Source organism: Callithrix jacchus, chromosome 11 (genome assembly GCF_049354715.1).
Source record: "Callithrix jacchus isolate 240 chromosome 11, calJac240_pri, whole genome shotgun sequence".
In the NCBI taxonomy this organism is placed as follows: domain Eukaryota; kingdom Metazoa; phylum Chordata; class Mammalia; order Primates; family Cebidae; genus Callithrix; species Callithrix jacchus.
Window position 1 is genome coordinate 17187014 of NC_133512.1, and position 22658 is coordinate 17209671.

The following is a 22658-nucleotide window of genomic DNA, read 5'->3' on the forward strand; positions in this document are numbered from 1 at the left end:
GCCAAGGTGGGAGGATCACTTGAGCCCTTGAGCTCAGGAGTTTAAGACCAGCCTGTGCAACATAGTGAGACCCTGTCTCAAAAAGGAAGGAAGGAGGGAAGGAGGGAAGGAGGGAAGGAGGGAAGGAGGGAAGGAGGGAGGGAAGGAGGGAGGGAAGGAGGGAAGGAGGGAGGGAGGGAAGGAGGGAGGGAAGGAGGGAAGGAGGGAAGAGGAAGGAGGGAAGGAAGGAAGGAAGGAAAAAATTAAAATGCCAGGTGGCTCTGTACAAGTACGCAAGTATAGTAGAAGTGATGGTGCTTTAAACATGAACTACTCCTTCCTTTTCCTTTCCTGGGAATATGGAGAACAGCCTAACAACTCACCTTCTACAAAATCCCTGAAATCCTGGGTATCATATAAAACATGCACTTTTAAAAGAAAATTCTTATTTGTATAAATTGATGGGGTGAGAGTGTAATTTTGTTACAGGGATACACTGCGTAGTGGCAAAGGAAGAGCTCCTAGTGTGGTTATCGCTGGACTGATGTACACTGTGTCCATTAAGTCATCTCTCATTATCTACTCCCTCCCCATACCTGACCCCCCTCTAAGTCTCCATGGTCTATCATTCTACATTCTACATCTATTTTTGAAAGGACATGGCCGGGTGCAGTGGCTCATGCCTGTAATCCCAGCACTTTGGGAGGCTGAGGCAGGTGGATCACGAGGTCAAGAGACCGAGACCATCCTGGTCAACATGGTGAAACCCCGTCTCTACTAAAAATACAAAAAATTAGCTGGGCATGGTGGCGCGTGCCTGTAATCCCAGCTACTCAGGAGGCTAAGGCAGGAGAATTGCCTGAACCCAGGAGGCAGAGGTTGCCGTGAGCCAAGATCGCACCATTGCACTTTAGCCTGAGTAACAAGAGCGAAACTCCATCTCAAAAAAAAAAAAAAAAAAATGGAGTCTAAAGGATGAAATTTAGGAAGAAGGAAAATGATCCCAGAAGCATAGTCAAAGAATCAAGAAGGAGTGGATAAAACTTACTGTTTACTAATCTGTAGACCAGTGATGCTTTGTTGGGGGCAACATTGCCTGCCTTCCCCTAGGAGACCATTGCAAGGGGTTTGTTACCTGGGTATATTGTGTGATGCTGAGGTTTGAGGTAAGGATGATCACATCACTCTGTTACAGAACATAGTACACAAGAACATAGCTTTTTCACCCTTGTGCACCTCCCTTGCCCCCTCATAGTCTTGTGTCTATTGTTCCCATCTTTGTGTACATGAGCGCTCAATGTTTAGCTTCCACTTATGAATGAAAACGTGGTATTTGATTTTCTGTTCCCGCATTAATTCACCTAAGGTAATGGCATCGAACTGCATCCATGTTGCTGCAAAGGACATGATTTCATTATATTTTTATGACTATGTAGTATTCCACGGTGTATATGTACCACATTTTCTTTAGTCAATCCACTATTGATGGGCACCTAAGTTGATTCCATGTCTTTGCTGTTGTGAATAGTGCTGTAGTAAACATAGGACTGCATGTGTCATTTTGGTAGAATGATTTATTTTCCTTTGGGTACATACCCAGGAATGGGATTGCTGGGTAAAGTTGTAGCTCTGATTTAAGTTCTTTGAGGAATCTCCAACTACTTTCTGCAGGGGCTGAACTAATTTACATTCCTCCAACAGTGTGTTACTGCTCCCTTTTCTCTGTAGCCTCACCAGCATCTGTTATTTTGTGACCTTTTAATGATAGCCATTCTGACTGGTATGAGATGGTATCTCATTATGATTATGATTTGCCTTTCTCTGATGATCAGTGGTGTTGAGCATGTTATCATATGCTTGTTGGTCACTTGTATGTCTAACTTTGAGAAGTGTCTGTTCATGTCTCTTGCCCACTTTTTAATAGAGTTATTTGGTTTTTGCTTGTTGATTTGTTTAAATTCCATATAGATGGTGGACCTTTGTTGGATGCATAGTTTGCAGATATTTTCTCCCATTCTGTAGATTGTCTGTTTACTCTGTTGATAGATACTTTTACTGTGCAGAAGCTCTTTAAATATTTTTAGAAAACAGGTACTGGGAACCAGCTCAGCTTTAGGCCAAATCATCCAGTTGGTGAACACTTCAAAGGTACACCAGCTGGCCATAACTGCTCACTACCAAGCTCGACTCAGCCGTGGACAATTTTTCCTTCCTTTCCTGTAATGAAGGTCAGAATGCTTGGAAGTGATATTCCCTCCCTACTGCCCTCTGTGCCCTTAGGGCAATAGGCCTATCAGAAACAGTACTTTCAACTAAACAAACAGATCGGCCCTTCTGTGTGTATCTTTGCTTTCCTTGTGTCTAACTTTAAAAACAATTCTTATTTATGTTACTTTCAAACTCTGTGTGCTTTTTAAAAAGATAGCGCCATATTTTTGTTTTAGGCAGCTTGAAACAAATGAAATATAATAAAATTAATTTCAAGTAAGTCACTATTCTTATTAATTCTTCTTGATATGCCAGGAGCTAAACCTCCCCACCTGGTAACACTGTGGCACTGTTGATAACTATGCTTTAGGGACCTGGAAGGACACGAGTCCCACCCCCATGGAGAGGCTGGGATGTGCAGGGAGCCAGCAGGTGGCTGATGCTCACCTTCTTTTCTCCTGTGGGGCAGAACTGCCCGGAGCACCTTTACCTCCACTCGCTGTGCTTTTGCTGCATCACCACACAAATGTCAGGAGTGGGTAGGTTGAAAAAGAAGATGGCTTTTGACAAGGCTGCTGCTGCAGCCTGGACAAGAGAAGCTGGAGAGACAGGCAGCTGAGGGCTACACTGTGCTGTAAGGTCAGCTTCCCAGCTTGGGGTGACCTCCCACTGGTAGCATAGTTCACGTCTGGGTTCCCAGTGCCCTCCAGGAAGCCAGGAAAATCAGCATCTTGCTTCTGGGTAACATCAAGGGATAACAGATATAATTTAATGGTCAGGTCTCAGGGACTGTTGCGCCGTATGTCTGAGTGCAGAGTCCCTTTCTGCATGAGTGAGCACTGCTGTGTCTTCTCCACCAGCGCTTAAAACGCCATGGAAAGGGATTTCATTAACTGGAGAAACCACAGTGGGTGTCCGGTTCTAATTTCAGCCTACTTTTGAGGAGGCTTAGCTTCAAGAAGAGGTTCAGGGCCAGCGATGGGAGCCCACAGTGCCCATCCACTCCCGGCTCAGGCTGTGGCCCAGCACTTTCTGGGTAATTGGCAGCTGATGTGCCGAAGGAGCTTTAACGAGACAGGCAGGCCCTGACTTCAGACACTGTCCAGACGGACATCCATGTGGGTCACTTTACAGTTGGGGATGCGAGCACTGCTGCTGGAGCCGGGCCAGCTGTGGGCAAAGGCAGACTGATGGGCACCTTGGTCATCTCCACTTCCTGCTCAGAGTGCGCATGGTCACTGCCATCTCAAATAAAGAATGCCAAATGGGAGCAGTGTAGTTCTGTTTTCTCCTGCCCCATGTGTGTGTGTGGGGGGGGGGCAGTGTGTGCAAGTGTGGATATGTGTGTGTGACTGTGTGAGTGTGGGTGCATCTGAGAATGTGGATGTGTGCGTATGAGACTGTGTGTGTGTGAGAAGGTGCATGGGTGTGTGGTGTGTGTGTGACTGTGTGCAAGTGTGGGTATGTGTATGTGAATGTGGGTGCATCTGAGAGTGTGGATGTGTGCATATGAGAGTCTGTGTGAGAAGGTGTGTGGGTGGAGTGTGTGAGTGTGGGTGGGTGTGAGAGAAAGCATGTGTAAGTTTGTGGGGGTGTGAGGTGTGAGAGGGTGTGTGGGTGTGGGGCAGGTGTGGATGTGTGGATGTGAGTGTGAATGTGGATGTGTGAGAATGTGGGGTGTGAGAGGGTGTGGGGTGTGTGTATGGATGTGTGGATGTGAGTCTGTGAGTGTGTGTGGTAGGTGCATGTGTGCATGTGTATGTGTGAGTGGGTGTATGTGTGTGAGAATGTAAGCGTAGGTGCATGTGTGTGCATAAGTGTGTGGGGGGCTTATATGAGTGTGTGAGAGGTGTGGGCATATTTGTATGTGGGTGCATGTGTGTGTGTGTGAGCAAGAGTAGGAGTGGATGTGAGTGGGTGTATGAGAGTGTAGGTGTATGTGTGAGTGTGTATGAGTGTGGGTGTAGGTATGTAAATCTGGGTGCATGTGAGTGTGTGTGAGTGAGAGTGTGGGTGGGTGTGAGCATGAAGTAGGCATAGTGATTTCATTGCATTAAAATTTCCCCCCATTTGCCATGGACCCCACCACTCCCTATTACACACCTAGTCCACAGCATCGTTTTCTTACTTGACTGGTCCCTGAAGTAATTGGAATTTGTCATCCCTGAGAAAACTAATCCCCATGTCACACCTGTCCTTTAAAAGTCTATTCTTAGGAAGACATAATTATAGTCATTTATATATTAAGTGAAAATTAAACTTTTTTTCTCTCAAGGATTACTTAGCTTTAATCCTTTAATTCTAAAACAAAAGGGTTTTGATCTTCCAATGTTTTTAAAGAAGAGAATTTCTTTCAAAATTTGTCTGAAAACCTTCTTCTCTTCCCAAATAGGTGGTCAGATGTGTTGACGTTACTTTCCTTCTCTTATGGGCTTGATTTAGGACTCTATAAATGAGCCAATTATTTACTAAATAATTCTACAAACATTTCAGCATTGCCCGTGCTCCCAAGGTGGGAAGTGAGAGGCCGCTCCTGGCATTGGCCCTGGTGGTCCGGGTGCACCTAAGGCCCCTTGGCTCCTTGCAGAGGCCGGGGTGCAGGTGGCAGCACGTTTGGCTGCATCCTTTCTGAGTGCATATCAGTTAGGCAGGCTGGCACATTCCAGACTGCCCATCCAGTCTGGACCATCAGCAAAGAAGGTGGTGTTCCTCATTCTCCTCCTAGCTGTTCTGCTGTTTACAACCAAATAAATACATGTGTAAACACTGCCACTAGTTTTCCCCCATGTAATTGACCTACCAAGTTCCTGTTGATCTGTATTAATCTGAGGGAATTATTCAGAAGAGAATTTAAAAGACGTTAGTAGACAAGGGTCTTGCCTGAAGCTAAAACCATAAAGAAGGAAAAATTGACTGTGGGGCCTGAGAAGAAAGCTGTATTGCCTCGGATTGTCAGGCTGTTGTATTCTTTTTTTTTTTAATTGCATTTTAGGTTTTGGGGTACATGTGCAGAACATGCAAGATAGTTGCATAGGTACACACGTGGCAGTGTGATTTGCTGCCTTCCTCCCCTTCACCCACATCTGGCATTTCATGTGGTATGTGTGGTACGTAGACTTGTCTTCTTCCCAAGACTCAGAAACTGACAGCCTCTGAGGACAGTTCTTAATTAAATCCCTTTGTGTGCAAATCTGTTCTCTGACAGAGAGTGGAAAGACAAAGAGAATAGAAAAAAATCTTTTCTGAATGGCAAAGGCAGCAGCGTCTCTGTCCTTAGTTTCTGTTGCTATAATACTTGTGTTGGAGGCTGGCAGGTAGCTTGTGGATCAACTTCCCTTGACATTAGAATTAGCTCTCTCTTTTTTTTTTTTTTTTGAGACGGAGTTTCGCTCTTGTTACCCAGGCTGGAGTGCAATGGCGCGATCTCGGCTCACCGGAACCTCTGCCCCCTGGGTTCAGGCAATTCTGCTGCCTCAGCCTCCTGAGTAGCTGGGATTACAGGCACGCGCCACCATGCCCAGCTAATTTTTTGTATCTTTAGTAGAGACGGGGTTTCACCATGTTGACCAGGATGGCCTCGATCTCTTGACCTCGTGATCCACCCGCCTCGGAGAAAGTATAGAGAGGCAGGGAGCTGAGTGGCGAGCCTTTCTGTGCCTGCCTGGATTGATGAAGGGACATCACGAGGCAGAGCACTTACCAGCCCTCAGGGGGTCGGGGACTCAGACTGCTGGGCCAGTGCCTCTAGCAGGTAAGGGCCCTTCTGCTTGTCAAGTTTGGAGGGAGAACTTGGCCATGTCCCATGCTAGTTTGATAAGACAGTTTCAGGGAAGAAAGCTGAAGAAGGATGGAGGAGAGATTTAGTTGCAGGTGACTGCTGAAAGGCAGACATCATGTTCCAGGTTTCTTACAGGTCGTGAGGGTGGCTGACAGGAGCAGGCAGGAATCCACTTGTGCTCCAGGAGCCTGTGGATTCTGAGTACTTATTGATGAAGATTTTCTATCAGTGGTCCTGTAGTATGACCAGACTTGAGTTCAGGCAGCAGTCTGACTCGACAAGTCACCAGACCCGTGGGTGTGTTTTCACTCCATCGAAAGCAGAGTTGAAAGGAATCACTTCAGCATTTTCCTCCAGCTCTGAAATCACACAGTTCCAGGTTATCAGAAGCTAGGAAGACTTCATCGTTTAAATGGAAGGGACTTCGTGACTTGCCTCTGTGTGCACCCAAAGGGTGTGAGCTGGAAACAGGTTTTCATAAATTGGGCAGCTAGACAAGGCACTTTCGCCATCTGGTGACAGAACTGTGACAATGATTTTGGGAGGCTGCTTGCTGTAGGCTACACAGAGTCACTGCTTTTTCGTTCATGCCTCTGGCCACTGACTTCTTAATCTGAGATCATTCAAATAATCATGTAACAAGGTCAAAATGAATACAGCAAAAGTCGGATGAGACAGCGAGGTCCTCTTAGTTTAGAACATCGCTTTTCCTTCCAGGAGTCCCAACATTTGCTGATGGCTGAAAACAGCTGTTCTTAGCAACCTAAAGTTTCTAAGTCTCTTTTGAGATATCCCAGGTTTTTGGATAATTAGGAATCTGATTACTTCTGGGTGGTTACTCAGAAGTATCTTTTGGGATATCCCAAAAGATTTTCAGGAGTTATCTCCCAAACCTAGGGCCATGTTTCGGAGTGCCCCCTCCTTCAGCTGCAGGCTGACTCAAGCCAGGGTGGTGGCATCTGACCTCGGCTTCACCCTCCTTCCATCCTCCTGCCTCCGGTCCTTCTTTCCAGACCAGAAGATGCTTCTCCTTCCTTTGTTATACATTCTTTCATTCTTCCCACTCTGTGATTGAACCTCCAGCCTTTGGCTCTCAGTCTGTAAAAATCCAGCTCAAGAAGTGCTGATAACAGCCACTTTCTTCCTGAAAAGCCTGGCCCTCATGATTCTTAAAAAGCCCAGTAATGATGTAGTTACTTGTTCTAGTAACTTGGGTCTGCTCTCCAGAAAACCAAGACTTAGCCTCTTTGCGTAGATGCAGTGGTGGAAGGACCAAAGGGAAAGACTGGTGAGAAAGAAATATATATGCATCACTTCAAAATACTGCCCTTCTGTCTTTGCCATGACTACTAGCACATCTGACCCTCCACATTCACAGATACCACATATGCAGGGTCACCTGGAAGGGACCTGAATATCCTTGAATTTTAGTATCCGAGGAGTTTCCCAGAATCGGTCCCCCATGGATACCAATGAATGACTGTAATTCGCCCTTGTGGAGTGTCCATCATGAGCCACTCACCACTCTGAGTACTTTGCCAACAGTAATTTAACCATCCTCATTTTGCAGATCAAAAGACTGAGGCGCAGTTTCAGATAACTTGCTCCAGGTTAATCAGGGGCAGCACTGGGCTTGACCCAGAGAGTCTGATTGTCCTCTCCTGTCGTGCACATTTACACTGCAGTAGACACCTTTGATTTTGCACTCTGGTGACCAGGCAGTAACTGTGAGGATTGGTGCCCTACTGGGTTCCACAGGTACCTTCCTCCTTCCCCTTTTTAACAAGAGAACTCAGAAGATGAGGAAGGTAAAGGGAATGACTGGAGACAGCTCAGTCCAGCTCTAGAGCTGCGTTTCCTCCTGAGAATCACTGTACTCTCCCACATATGGCTGTCATTCCTCCTGTTTCCTTGGCCATCCTTCCTACCCTTGCTCTGGAAACCTCCTGTCCTGGTGGCCAAGAGGCCCCCCCATCCGCGCTGTGTCCAGCTTTGTGTTTTCCCTTGGGCTTGGCTGGAAGAGACTGAAGCCGGAGCCACTGCATGGCCTCCTCCCTGGGGAAGCCTCATGCAGTTTCAGTGGGAGGAGGGACCATGGGATTCCTTCTGTGTGTCTCCTCCTGGAACTGTGATGTCAGGTGGTCAGGGGCTTGCTTGTGGCTACAGGATGGGCTCAGGAGTGAGGTCCAGGACCGAGCTGCCCACCTCTCATGGCCTACCTGGATCTCTGGGAGAACCCTCATGCTTATTCCTTTACAGTTAAGGTGCCTGGCAGCCACTCCCAGAGGCCCTGACAGAACTTTAAATTGTGTTAGCGATCCGGCTTCCTGTCTGCCTTCTCATGGAAGAGCTGCAGCCCAGTGAAGCATCACTAACATCCTCCATCAGATGGCTACTGGTTGGGAGTGATCAGTGAGATCTGGAAGATTTCTTGGCATTTTTCAGGTACTTCATAAATGTCCTTTGATGTGAAATGAATTGATATCTCAGAATTTTTTAATTTATGTTTAAAATGTGTCAAATATGCCTAAATAATATGCACATTCTGTCCAGGCACCACAGATGCCACTTTTTTGTCACATTCGTTTCTAACCTTTTTATTTTTTGAGATGAAGTCTTACTCTGTCACCCAGGTCGGAGTGCAGTGGCACAATCTCGGCTCACTGCAACCTCCGCCTCCTGGGTTCAAGCGATTCTTCTGCCTCAGCCTCCCAAGTAGCTGGGAATCCAGATGCACCACCATGCCTGGATACTTTTTGTGTTTTTAGTAGAGACAGGGTCTAACCCTCTTTTTTAATGAAATGAAAGTGTACAGATGGAAACAAACTTGCCCTCCCATTCATCCCATCCCCCCCCTTTCTTTTCTCTTCCAGAAGGAGCATCTCAGTGAAGTTGCTACGTATACTCCGGCACTGATTTTCTTATTTTATTCATGAGCCTGTATCTGTAAGCAACACCTATTTTGACATGTGTTTTCAAAGACTGACATTGATAGGAGTGATGTAATACCAGATATGTTCTTTTGCAACTTATTTTTTCCTGTGTATGTTTTTGAGATTTCTCTGTGTTGTCACAGTATATTTGTTCATTCATTTATAACTGCTGTCCATTATTCCATCTGATTAACACCACAATGTGTTTATCCACTCTCTTCATGTTCAATTGTTTTTAACTTTTTTCTTTCTTTCCTTCCCTCCCCTTCCCTCCCCTCCCCTCCCCTCCCCTCTCCTCTCCTCTCCTCTCCTTTCCTCTCCTTTCCTTTCCTTTCCTTTCCTTTCCTTTTCCTTTCTTGACGGAGTTTCGCTCTTGTTACCCAGGCTGGAGTGCAATGGCACAATCTCAGCTCACCGCCGCTTCCTGGGTTCAGGCAATTCTTCTGCCTCAGCCTCCTGAGTAGCTGGGATTACAGGCATGCACCACTGTGCCCAGCTAAGTTTTTGTATTTTTAGTAGAGACGGGGTTTCACCATGTTGACCAGGATGGTCTCTATCTCTTGACCTCGTGATCCACCCGCCTCGGCCTCCCAAAGTGCTGGGATTACAGGCGTGAGCCACTGCTCCCAGCTGTTTTTAACTTTTTTCTATTGCAAACTGTTAGGGCTTTAGGTCTTTGATAGACAGCACATAAATAGCATGCATTATTTCACTTTGAAGTCAGTCACCAACTGAGAAGTGACACAGAGACTGAGATCAGCAACCTGGGCTGGAAGTACAGCCAGATGGACCACACATTGCTGGTAGACCAGGGGCATTTCTGAACCTCAGCAGTCTGAACAACTCAGAGCCCACCAGTGGGGGACCTGCAAGGTTTCTGAAAGGAGGGCACAAATGTGCTCATCCTGCAGACCAACCAACACCACAGAGCTAATCGGAGGGGCTGAGCGGAGCTGGCTGCAGTGTTTCTTTGTATGCCTCCTCCCAGAGAGACATAGCTGAACACTGGAAGAGAAGCAAGAATTTCTCTCACTCCTGACCCTCCATTTTAACCTCCTATATATCCTGAAGCAAAGTCCTTTTGCCCATTTGCACGTTAGCAAATCTAAGAACTCTGGTTCCCCTTCTCTTTGCCAAGACCTGATGTTACCAGACATTCTTTTCATGCAACTCAAATGTGCATAAAATACTTTAATTTGGTTTGCATTTTTCTGATTTTTAATGAGATGAAACTTTTTTTAATACGTAAGTTGATCATTCAGAGCTTCTTCTTTTGCCACTCAATAGAGCATTCACGGTTGAGGACATTGAGACATAGCAATGTTAAGTGCTTGCCCAAGCTTACACCAATAAATATGTTAGAGTTTGCATCCATGTCTGTTAGCTGCACTGTCTTTGACCCTTGTAATAGACAGGGTATGAGCTCAGCAGGCAGGTATGTGTGGGTGCTGGACCCAGAAGCTTGAAAAAGAAGTATTGCATGTTGATTATTGTAGATCCAAGTTGGTCTTGTTTTATGGTGCAAGGACCCTGAACACAGGATATTCATCACTTCTTTCCACGTTCCCCAGGGTATACAGGCTGTAATCCTAATGCCTTCCCTCTCCACCTGCCCAGTATGATCCATGGTTGCACTTCTTCATTGAAGTTCAGTTTGGCCAGTCTAGAATGTGCAGCAACCTTTGGACACATCTCCATCCTCATCCTCTTGTCTACACACTCCTCTTCTCTTTTCCACCTGTCCTAATCTTTGCCACTTGACTTATCATATTCCAGATTCTTCACTGCCAAATCATTCCAACCCGAAGTGACAGCATTGCCTTTAAAATTCTCAATATGCACATAGCTAAGTTAGCACCCGACATTTTCAGCCATTTTGTTAGTTTCTCCTCCATATATTTACATCTCATCTCCCTAACCAGACTGAGCATTTGAGGTGAGTGGCTTGTGTATTTCTTTATATGTCTCCTTGAGAGCACAAAATTTGGTGCTGTAGTAAGCCTATGGCATTGGTCAAGAGTAGGATGGCTGAGTGGTTGATGTGATTTGGGGGGCCGGTTCTTAGTATTGTTGCCCCAGGTCCCATGTGAATGTAATTTCTAATCAGCAAGATGGATGTGTATCTCTCATATTTGAATTTGAAAAATTTTGTCAATTGCATAATTATGAATCTCAATTATTCATTATACATTTTTAGCTGTTTAAAGAAGACATCAACAGAGGGAGTAAAGCAGAGAGCTAGACATATGGAGTAGGTGGAGTGTGACGTGCAGCTGGAAGTGCCCTGGGTTCGAACTGGTATCAGAACTTTGAAATTCTGCCTTCTGACCTCAGGCTTTGCATTTACTCTGTTTCCTCACGCACTGTCAGCCCCTTCTTTAAAGTCACTGCTTTCACATCTATACTTTCTATTCGCTTTGTGTATTACATGTGTAATTCAAATCATGATCCCTCTCAATGGAAAGGTTTACCTTTATTCCCCCTTTTTAAAGTTTGGGTGTCTTATCCATGAGTAGCTCTTTGTGAAGTGTTGAGCAATTGTCCCTCTAGCAAAGTTGTAGATCCTATTTTTGTTTTCATAAAATGTTATGTAAGTTCATTTTAGATCTTGCGTATTTCCAACCATTTCTTTCTTGACTCAGTCAGTATTTCTTGAGCTCGTTCGGCTCTTTGCACTGGCCCAGCTACTGTAGCCATCATAGTTGTGAGTGAGAGATGGCTCTGGCCTTTGAGTTGCACTGAGTCTAGGTGGCCACACTTTCTGCACACATGGGGGCTAGGGACCTCAGTGATAGAGCATCTGTGTCTGAAAGGCCTGGCAGGCTCCAGGGGGGTCCAGAGACTTAAATAATTTCAAGGAAGGGGAGGATTGGGAAAGGCAGATAGAAAGGAAGGGGCAGAGAGTATTTCAATATTTCTTTGGTTTCATGTTAGTCTTATTTAGTATCATTGCAGAATTCAATAATCTTAGAGTTAGAAAATATCAATGCAATATCTCTACTAATGGAAGAAATAGCAAAATGGGAAGAAGAATTTACCTTATGCTGAATAGTTGTAGTTGAGAAAGTTCTATGCTGAAGTTTATTAGCTCATACTTCTCTTTCTTCTCTATGTTTAAATTAACTCCATCTATGAAACCATTACAGTTTCCTGGAAAATTGTTCTGGGATTTTCATGCCTCCCATTTGTTTGTTAGTGAGTGGGCATGTGCATTCAGCCTGGAATTACTCTCTAACCACCGAGAGCCAGTGCACTTTGCAGCAGGAGGATGTCCTGGCATCTATTCCAGCAGCTCACAGTCAGAAGTTCCAGATTAGACATGTCCTGGTGGTCCTTATGCAGGTGACAGGATTGTGAACACAGGCATCTCTTACTTCTCACAGAAAGATGTGTTTAAACTGGAATTGAGAAAAATATGTTGGCATTCCCAGGTAGGTGGGCATCCTGGTAGATGGTGAGCGTTGCTGCTGTTGCAGACAGAATAGAGTAGGAGGAGTGTCTGAAAAATACTTCCTGCCCTCCATAGTGGAAAAAGATTTGAAACATTAAAATCAAGCTGCTTTCTGTAATATTGCAGAACTTGGTCTTTCTCGTGGTATAATGATTATAAAAACAGTAATGAAATCAAACAAGGCAAAGCTTCTTACAGATAGATACCTAATTGGACTTAAGTTTACTAATGTAAAATATATGCAATGCAATATAAAGCTACCTAAATGCTACTCATACAGGACTGTTAGTCCCAACTCTACCGCCTACCATCATATGGAGCTTTAGTTTATGTATGTCACTTGATTTCAGCAGTATCCAGTTTTTTGGCCTGATTTTTCATTTAAGATTTGTTTCATGTGTAAACTCTATTATCCACTCCTTCTTATTTAGAAATAGATTCAATATTTATTTTACAGTCGTTGCTGCCTATGTACAAAGGATATAGATGTGTCTATAATTAGTGAGCATTATAAAGGTCTAACTAATTACGAATAATTTTACTTTGTCATCAAGTTAATATCTTTACAACGCCTCTGCTATGCATTTAGTTATGACTAGCCTCTGCTAGTTATAGTTGTTAAATTGAAAAAATATTCCCAAACATATCTGTTCTTCATTGTTTTGCTTCGGGTTTGAGTATGTATGTCCTAGATCCTGTTTAACTGCTGTCTGTAAGACAGAGGAACTGTGGTAACTGTGAAAGCAATGTGGATGCGTGAGAATGATTAGTGCATCAGCTTAGAGACCCTGTTTATTGGGGTCAGGTCCAATGTGCACACCTTTGCTAATTTTCCTTACCATCCCCTGCTATTACCTGTATTCTCACCTTCCTGAAAAATGGTTTAAGTGGTATTCATGTCTCTGGCCTCAGGACTGGAATGTGTAAATGAACACATAGAGAATGTCTTCATTCTCATGCCCATTCCTAAAAAACCATGTTCTTTGGATCCCACACATTTTTTGACTACTCCTGACACACAGTAGGGGGCTTGAGAATGAATTCTTTTCTCAAATGCCCAACTGTTTCTCCAGCCTATGCATCTAAATTCTATCCATGCAAAACTTGGAATTATAACTGGAAGATGGTAAAGAATGGTATTTCTGTCATAAGGTATTCTATGTAAAATGCAGGTGGTGATTTGCTATTAAGAAGTACTAGTGCTTTAAACTTAGGTTATCCCTAGTTAAGTTTCCTCTGGGGAAATGATAACTTTGGAAGAGGAGAAAAGTTTGTTTCATCTGACTGGGCAAAAATGTGCATGGAAGTTCCTGCTGCTGATTGCAGAGTAAGAGATGTGCTAAGAATCTTACCTTTAGTTTCCATGTGAGACAAGGAGCACAGCCTGGAAAAAGGCCCTCAAGGCTTGAGTTGGCAGATGGGGAACCATCAGCTTGGTGGGTGCTCAGATCTGGTGCTTAGAGTCAGAGCAGCAGCTTGGTGTCTGACCAGGCCAAAGGACAGGCAAATCTTGAACCTCACTCCCAGACATTTAGGTCAGCTTCCTGGACCTGCTGACCACGCCTGTGGGGCTCCAGCCATACGTTAGTGAAATGAGCCTAAAAGAGGGTCACTGTGACCCAGAATGCCAGATTGGCCCTGACGACTGAGGATTTAAGCCTCATGTCAAAGCTGGAGCCCATGGCTAGAGACGTGGCTGCAGCTTCCATCTGCTCCTTGTCAGACTCTATGCCTCTCAGGAGGTGGAAGGCATTACTAGCACATTGTCTCGGAGGACTCTCAGCAGGGAGCTGCTTTTATGAGTGTACAGTGGCCATCCTGGGGCACTGAGCAGAGCCCTGTGTTGGAATGAGGGTGCCTAGGCAGTGTACGGACTGGAGCCGTGGGAAGAGCCGGAATGAGTCCAGCTGGGTCTCTGTCAGATGTCCCTGGAGGACTTGAGGAATGGAGTTCAGTGGTGGCTTTTCTTCCCTGACATAGTGAGGCTGCATCTTCCCCAGCTGGCTGCTGAGTTTAGGTGGGCACTGGGTTTTGTGTTTGTTTTGTTTTGCTATTTAAACAATGTTCCCCACCCTACATGAGGGCTATGCAAGGCGTAGGTTTGAGCTCAAGTGATGGCTTAATGGAGGGCAAGTGCCCAGCTGATTCCTGTTGTTATCAAAGATGGCTGCCCAGAGGAGGCCACGTTTGAGCTGGATCCATGACAGGTAGGAGTTTATCAAATGTGAGCCTTTCCAGGGAGACAGGACAGCATTGAGGAGGCATAGGCCACTGTTTCACCAAGCAAGGAGCATGGCAGGGTAGGCTCCAGGGGTTGATATGGCTAAAAATGATGGGGCATTATTTTCATCTGTTGAGTCTGGGCACACCTGCTTAGTTAGGTGAAGCCTGATCAAGGATCAGAGCCTAACACGGGGGAGTGGCCCAGTGGCCCAGCAGGTGCTGTGAGACTGTGAGGCAAGAAGGTTTTACTGGAAGGTGGGTTCGTGGGTTAGGACTGGGGCTACCTCAGGGCTAGGACAGCTGGCCTGCAGGAGATGGGAACATAAACCAGAGGAAGGCAGGGTTCTATTATGTAACCTGGATCATGGGCGTGGTCCTGGAACCTGCTTATCAGATGAGAAGCTCTGACTTCTACCTACCCAGGGCCTGTGACTAGCTTGAGGGCTTTTGCCCAGGTAGGACTAGCAGGACACCTGGCTGGCATCTGAGGGGCTGGCACAGCTTTGCCACTTGCTGTTACCAGCCTCACTTTCTCTGGGAGTTGAGGCAGGCCTGAACCTGGGATGGGAGTGCATAGGGCCCAGCATGGGTGCTGGTGAAGGCAGATGTAGGCTGCAGAAAGTGAGGGCTAATCGGTGATCCTAATTCTAAGCACCGACTCTCATATTTTTAGAAGTGAACAAATCTCTACACACAATCACTAAATGACAGGGAAACATTCTGGGAAATACATCCTTAGGCGATTTTATCATTGCGTGAACATCATAAAGTGGACTTACACAAACCCCGAGGGTCCAGCCTGTTACACACCTAGGTTATATGCTATAGCCTATTGCTCCCAAGCTACAAACCTGCATGTTACATTACTGTCCTGAATCCTGTAGGCAGTATAACACATGGTGTTTTTGTATCCGAACATAGAAAAGATGTGTAAACATACGGTATTGTAATCCATGGGATCGGGTCATATATGCAGTCCCTTTGTGACCCAGTTATGGGGTACATGACTGTAGTTGAGTCAGAATTTCTAGATACTTAATGACAATATAACCAACAATCCAATTTTTTAGAAAGCTACGAAACCCTTGAGAAAATAGCATGCTGGTCTGTGTGCATGCCTTTGAGCAGTAATCTGTGGCATGGATTCAGTGACATTTCAGCTCCAGTGGCGGTAAGAAGTGTTTTGTTTCCAGGCCAGTGATCTCTGCCCCTTTGCCAAGGTGTGCGCCTTCATGCAGAAAGTTGCTGGATGAGGCTGATTCAGGGCCTGCTGCTTAAGGACCTGGCACCTTTTTGACTTTGCAGTTGGACATCTGTCTCTGGTCCTGCTGTATTTCAAGGCCCTCCCTGGTGATATGACATAGGGCACGCTCTTGACTTCTTTTAAATTCCCAAATGGAAATGGTGCTTTTCACTCCCTCCCTGATGTATGCCCAGGCAAGGAGTGGTTGCCACGTTGTGCTGCTTCGTGAGGACAGACCTTGCTATCTAACCCTCTTGCTCCTTGCTATCTTAATCTCTATAGGGGATGGTGTTCCCTCTCCTGGGGCAGGCTGTTCTGGCTCTCCATCATGTAATCCACACCCCCCTGGCTTGAGGGCTTATGCTCCGAGTCCTTCCACCTGAAGGCTTCTGACATGCAATAAACCATGTCCTTGCAACTCAAGGTCTTGGCTTTTAAAACTCAGAATCTGACCAGGTACAGTGACTCATGCCTATAATCCCAGCACTTTGGGAGGCCACGGTGGGTGGATCATGAAGTCAAAAAATAGAGACCATCCTGGTCAACATGATGAAACCCCATCTCTACTAAAAATACAAAAATTAGCCAGGCATGGTGGCACATACCTGTAGTCCCAGCTACTTGGGAGGCTGAGGCAGTAGAATTGCTGGAACCTGGGAGGCGAAGGTTGTAGTGAGCCCAGATCGTGCCACTGCACTCCAGCCTGGTGATAGAGCCAGACTCCATCTCAAAAAACAAAAAGAAAGGAAAAACCTCAGAATCCTTCTCTCATTCTGCTTCCTACATGTATATCCCCCTTGAGACAAAAATGCCACAGACTGAATGGGGGAATTGGTAGGAGATAGAAAGAAATGAGACCCACAACGATGACAGCAACCACAAAGAGCAACACTGGTTATGGCATCAAAAAAATAAAAGAAACAGACAGACAAACAAAAAAACCCTAATTGTGCCAACAGCAACAGCAAAACACATGTCAAAAACAGGCCTTTATATTGTTTCAAGACTGATGGCAACTTGTAAAGCTACATTGCAAACCAGTTAGTGTTTTGTCGCAGGCTACTCTAACGTTTGTCAGTTTCCTTTCTTTTTTAGAATTTTTTGGCCAAGTATACATACACACACCCCTTAGTCCTCACTCCCAGGCAAGTTAACTGTGGTCTAGTGCCTCCAAAAGAGACATAGTTAAACCCAAATTGAGCTTTTGCTTCTCATAATGGCCAGTCCACTCAATGGAGATTTCAGTTTTTGGTGCTTGCATTGTGTAGATAAAGAAAGCATCTGTGAGAGTTGTTCATGTTCTTCACCTTCCAAGTGGTGTTTGTATCATGGATGTGGAGCACACAAGTCAACTGGGTGTCTCCCTGCCCCTGGGAAAGGAGCTTGATATGACTCATTTCCACGGGTATCCCCGCTTTCCAGTTTTGCTTCTGATGGCTGGGTCAGCATATGCTGTTCCTACTTTGTCTTGGGTCAACCCAGATCAAAAATCACTCCATTGGTGATAACCAGGGGATAAATCCCCACATACTGGGTGAGTGACTGTGGAGGGTTCCACTGGCCATGTACAGCCTTCCCAGGAATGGCTGGTATGCTTGATTTGGATGGATCAAAAAGGCAGAGTTTGAACCCATGACTGGAAGGTACAGATAGGCAAATGGAAGTTCGGTCTCTAACAGAGCATCATGATGCTGGATAGAGGGCGAAATGACTGGGAGAGGCTGCAGAGGAGATTAGAATCACCATGCATGGACTCAGGAACCCTCAGTGGAAAGGGACCTCGTCCCACAGGACAAAGCTGCCCCTGATGCATTGCCTAACGCCTCTGAGTTTCAGTTTCCTGACAGTATAAAGGGTCAGTAATTGAGTAGGTATATTTTAGTGCTGCTGTAAAAGTTCAGTGACGAAATATTCATACAGCCCCTGGCCCAAAGCCTGGCTTTAATGCCACTCTGTTCCTCCTCCTTCATCCCTTTCCCCTTTCCTACTCCAGTGTCTTTGTAACTGGAAACACTGGTAGTGTTCCACGTGAGGCTGGGGGGCGACTTTACAGGGCTATAGAAAAGGGATTAACCTACATGGTGAGTGGATGGGCAAGAATTCAGCAGCAAGTTTTTATTTGTTTAATTTTTAAATAGATGAAAATAGTTCTTCAAAAAAAAGTTTATTAAAAATCCTAATATGCAGACCACGAATTAAACAGTGGCTCTGGCTGGACAGGAGAGGGAACGTCACAGCCCTGTGGCCAGTCCTGTGCATTCGCACATAAGGCGACTCACTCAATACCCAGCATGCCTGTGTGCACACCCTGAAAACCGCTGGCTTGGATTATTTTTTAACATTCCTAAAACACTTAGGTTTCTTTGCAGAAAGTTTAGGGGAAGAAAAATATGGCCCTGTAGGGCCAGGTGTGGTGGCTCACACCTGTAATCCCAACAATTTGGTGCTGAGGTGGGCAGATCACTTGAGGTCAGGAGTTTGAGACCAGCCTGGCCAACATGATGAAACCCCATCTCTACATAAAATACAAACATTAACCAGGCATGGTGCAAGTGCCTGTAATCCCAGCTATTCAGGAGGTTGAGGCAGGAGAATCGCTTGAACTTGGGAGGTGGAGGTTGCAGCACTCCGAGACCGTACCACTACACTCCAATCTGGGCAACAGAGCGAGACTTTATTTCAAAAAAACATACATGACCCTGTAGGATAAAGATGACAGCAGTCGTGACACTGACTGTGGACTTGTGTTTCAGGTGTCTCCATGCGAGAGGTGTCGCTGTGAAGCCAACGGTGAGGTGCTGTGCACGGTGTCAGCGTGTCCCCAGACGGAGTGTGTGGACCCTGTGTACGAGCCTGATCAGTGCTGTCCCATCTGCAAAAATGGTATGTGAGATGCCCATTGGTGACGGGGTGCACCTTGCACCCTGATGCACAGCCCTTGTGCTGCTTCATGGTAGATGGGACACACACAGGTATGAGTTTCAACCCATGTATCTATACACATGCATACCCATGTGTGTCATCTTTAGGCCACAGTGGTTCTTTAGCAAGGCCTCTCTCCCTCTTACTGACATCGGCACCATGTTTTATGGATGTTAAGAAGTTCTTTGGGGAGGAATTCAATTTCAACCTTTGAGGAGAGTCACTTATTTTAATTTAACTTTGTTTGTTCTTGCAAAGCCGTTTCTATCTTTCTAAGACAAATTAAACACACTGGTTGGGCTCATTTACTTTTCATTACTAAGTGAATTAAACTTGGAACATAATTGAATATTTTTCATAAGCAAATTAGGTGGGAAGAGAGCCCCTTCCTAGTCCCAGGGAGAGAGCCTGGTAGATCAGAAGCCTTGCCTGCTTTATGGAAACAAAGTGACAGGATGCCCTCGGTCCTAATTTGTCAAGGGAGAGTTTCCTTATCCTGACAATGATTATTCTGCACCTGAGGTACTGAGAGCATTACACTTTAAGAGGGTTTTTGACAACAGTGCGTTCCCAGGCTGGCTGGGCCTGAGAACTATGGCTTGGAGGGCAGTTTGACAAGAGGCTGAGTGCAGCTTGGGAAACTGGATGGAAGGAACACAGCTGGCAAGGATCCGAGTGTCCTCCCTGGCAGGAGTGACTGGGCTTTCTGGATGTTGCCTAGGGCGTGCTGTGAGGACCGCTGGTTGGGAGCATTCGGGACTAACTTGTGATGCTGTCAGCCATTCACATGGGTTGCTGGACTGAGGCTTGATAGCTGTGTGGTGTGGGTTTGATAAGTGGCAGGCAGGTGTGGGCAGATGGTGGTACAGGGGTGGTCATGGTACTCAGACAATTCTGAGTCCACGTCATGACAGTCAAAACTGTGTGAGCTGTGAGGTTCCATGGGCACCTCCAACCAGGTACCTGTTTGCGTATCCAAATTTTACTACAACACATTGTAAAATTCTTGAAGTAAATAATTGGAAGAGGGAATGATAGTCCTGAAAGAACAAGATGACTGTGTTAGGAATGTCGTAATTATTGTAGCATAGAACATCCAGTCCTCCAGATGCAAGCAGACAGTGTTAAAGATGTCACAGAGTGTACTTTATATGGGGTTGGCTGATCTCTTGTGCACATTAATTATGAAGAAATCATGAGGTGGGATTCCATTACGTAAGAAAGAGGAGGCCTTTCAGCATGGAGTGTGTTTTTTAAAAAAATGATGTCAAGACAGCAGTGAGATGGAGGGAAATCAATACAGTTTATTCTGCTGGTGTTAATCACTACTAATTTACACTAATAAACGGGGAGGAAGACTCTGGGGTTGGGGAAGGAGAGGCAGGTGGAGAGTCTGGCAGAGTCTCGGAGTGTGGCTTTCGGCACACCTGCTGAGGAGCCCTAGTGAGCTCCTCCCGTCAGCTGGGTGACCTGAGGGCAGGTGCTTAGGCCGTGTGCCCTGCATGGCGGGGGTACTGGACAGCAACTCTCTCTGTGTCAGGTGGGTTAGGGAATGGGTTGCTCAAATATTTGACATCTTAACCATCTAAGATATTCCATGTTTTTCCTGTCAATTTTGATTACAGACTAAGTCTTAGCATTAGACAGTCAGGGAATCCTGGCTTGGGTGCTAACAATAGGTGAGAAGAAAGGATTTCAACCCCTAGATTTTATTCTCCTGCTTTTAGAGAAATTTCAGACCTACTGAAATGTTGAAATAACTCTCCAGTGAACAATTGTATACTGTTAGCTCCATGTACCTGTTGTCAACGTGTTGCTGTATTTACTTTCTCTCTTTCTTTGGCCCTCTGTCTTTGGTCCTCTCTTGCCCCATCTCTGTATGTACATAACCCAACACCATCAATATATTTACTCATTTGTTCTTTCCCATAAGACACACAGCACAAATTCTATTGATACTACCACCAATGTGAAACCTACTGAATATTGTTCAAGATTGAACAACATTTTCAATTGTTTTTGCCCTAAGGATTTATCCTACTTAGAGCACAGAGAACTACACTGAGCAGTTATTTGAATGAATTCTTAAAAGTGTGCAGATATGTTAAATTTACAAAGATGTAATTTATTTTTGTGTTCAATTTTATCATTTAAGATATGGTTATATTTTTTGAGTAGTGTTCAAAAAGTAAGCGCTGTATAAATATGTATTCAGAGATTCAAAATTTGTTTTAATATAGCATTGATGGTTTTGGGAAATGCTTGTTGTCCTGATGGTAAGCTTCTAAATGTTGATCCTTTACCTCTATATTTTGAGAGGCAATATGGGATAGAATAAGGCAAGATTTTTGTGGTGGCCCATTAGAGATTTTTAGAAGGGAGATGAATATATTTTTTAAAGCTTGATTTATGTTACAGCAAGACTTCTATTATAAGGCTTGATCCAATTATATCAAAACATCAACAACTTATTTTAGGGAGTATAACTGGGAATAAATTTAAATGTGTCTAATCATGTACATACAATTACATTTCTTTTATTCACCAGATAGAACTTGGCTTTCAGCTGTCTCTAGTTATAGGGTATTCTGACCTTGACAGGGAAAATGGGGTTTGAAGTTCTTGATAAAAGAGAGATGGTTGAAAAATAAAAACAGTTTCTACAAGAAACAAATGCTCTATAATAAATGACCAAGATTAATGAATAATTTACAGTACTCCAACCGTGCCTCCCCACATAAACAATGTTCTTGCAAAAAAAAAATTATATGTTTGATATATAACAGATTAGAGGACATCCAAAATGAATGCTTTATATGAAATTAAAAGCTTGGATAGACTTAGCTTGGATGAAATATGACGGTTTTAACTCTTGATCTCCGTAGACCAGCCTTTGCTCCTCACTCTGGCATGTCTTGACCTGTAACATTAAATAGCTCTTTCTCCGACAGAAGGGAAATTACAGTTCAGTTGCTAGCTGCCAAAGTCACTTGCATCAAAGCAGCAGAAGTTGGAAACCAAGAGTGCCTTGAATATAAATAAATGATCACAAACCAAATGTACTTTAATACATTCAATTTGTTGACTTGTGTAGATCAATCTCCCAGTGTTTTTCTTTTGATAAAATGGATGTTCATGGCATTATTTGTTTTTAAAATCTTCCCCCCCACACAATGACACAAATAGTGTGTATTATTTGACTTTCAAGAATTCAGCTTTTCTCTGGTGATAGGTGCACAGCACCCATTCTGATCAAGCCCCTTAGTTTCAGACATGCTTGTCTGCGTTAAGTAGGCACTATGTTCCCATTAGGGATTAGAAGACTTCCATTCTGCAGGTGCACATGTCACCTTACTTCATGGATCCAAAAAAGAAAACTGAAAAAAGTAGGACATCAGTGTTGAAATATAAGGACTTTGTCAGAATTAGCTGTGCTTCTCAAAGGTGGAATATGGTATCCAAGGGAGGATATGATGTATGCCAAAAGCACAAAGCCCCTGGATATAAAGGTTATATATCTCCCTGAAGTATAACTGCTACCTGATGATTATTATTTGCAGCTTTATTTTCACAGGAAAGTAAATATGTCTACTTTTTGGAGGAAAATGAAAAACTTTTATGACACTTTAAAGATAAACACTGAGACTTCAGATTATTAAACATACTTTCATGGGAAAATATGTAAGAAGCATATTTTATGCTGAGAATTAGGCAGCGTTTTGTTTGTTTTTCTGTGTATTTCAGAAAGTAGGATAAGATGGTAGTAAATTTCATGCAGTGAGTTAGACAAGACTGAATGGGGTATGTGTGTGTTTGTGTGTGGACATATCAAGATCCTCTCACAAAGAAAAGCCTGCTCCTATATGGTCTCAATATTGAATCCTTCCAACATTGCTACCAAAGAAATAATACAAATTTTAT

General features: G+C 44.5%; 1 protein-coding gene across 6 annotated transcripts in view; it reads left to right on the top strand.

Annotated features, from left to right (window-relative positions):
- Positions 1–22658, top strand: part of VWC2 (von Willebrand factor C domain containing 2) — a 149870-nt gene that overhangs the window by 10094 nt on the left and 117118 nt on the right. For all 6 annotated transcript variants that reach the window (XR_013523691.1, XR_004727852.3, XR_001913087.4 and 3 more), the window contains one exon: positions 18569–18698. Coding sequence is in view for 2 of the 6 variants with exons in the window: in XM_002751411.7 (XP_002751457.1) it covers positions 18569–18698 (130 nt within the window). In the remaining 4 variants the exon portion in view is untranslated. The remainder of the gene's footprint in view (positions 1–18568; positions 18699–22658) is intronic.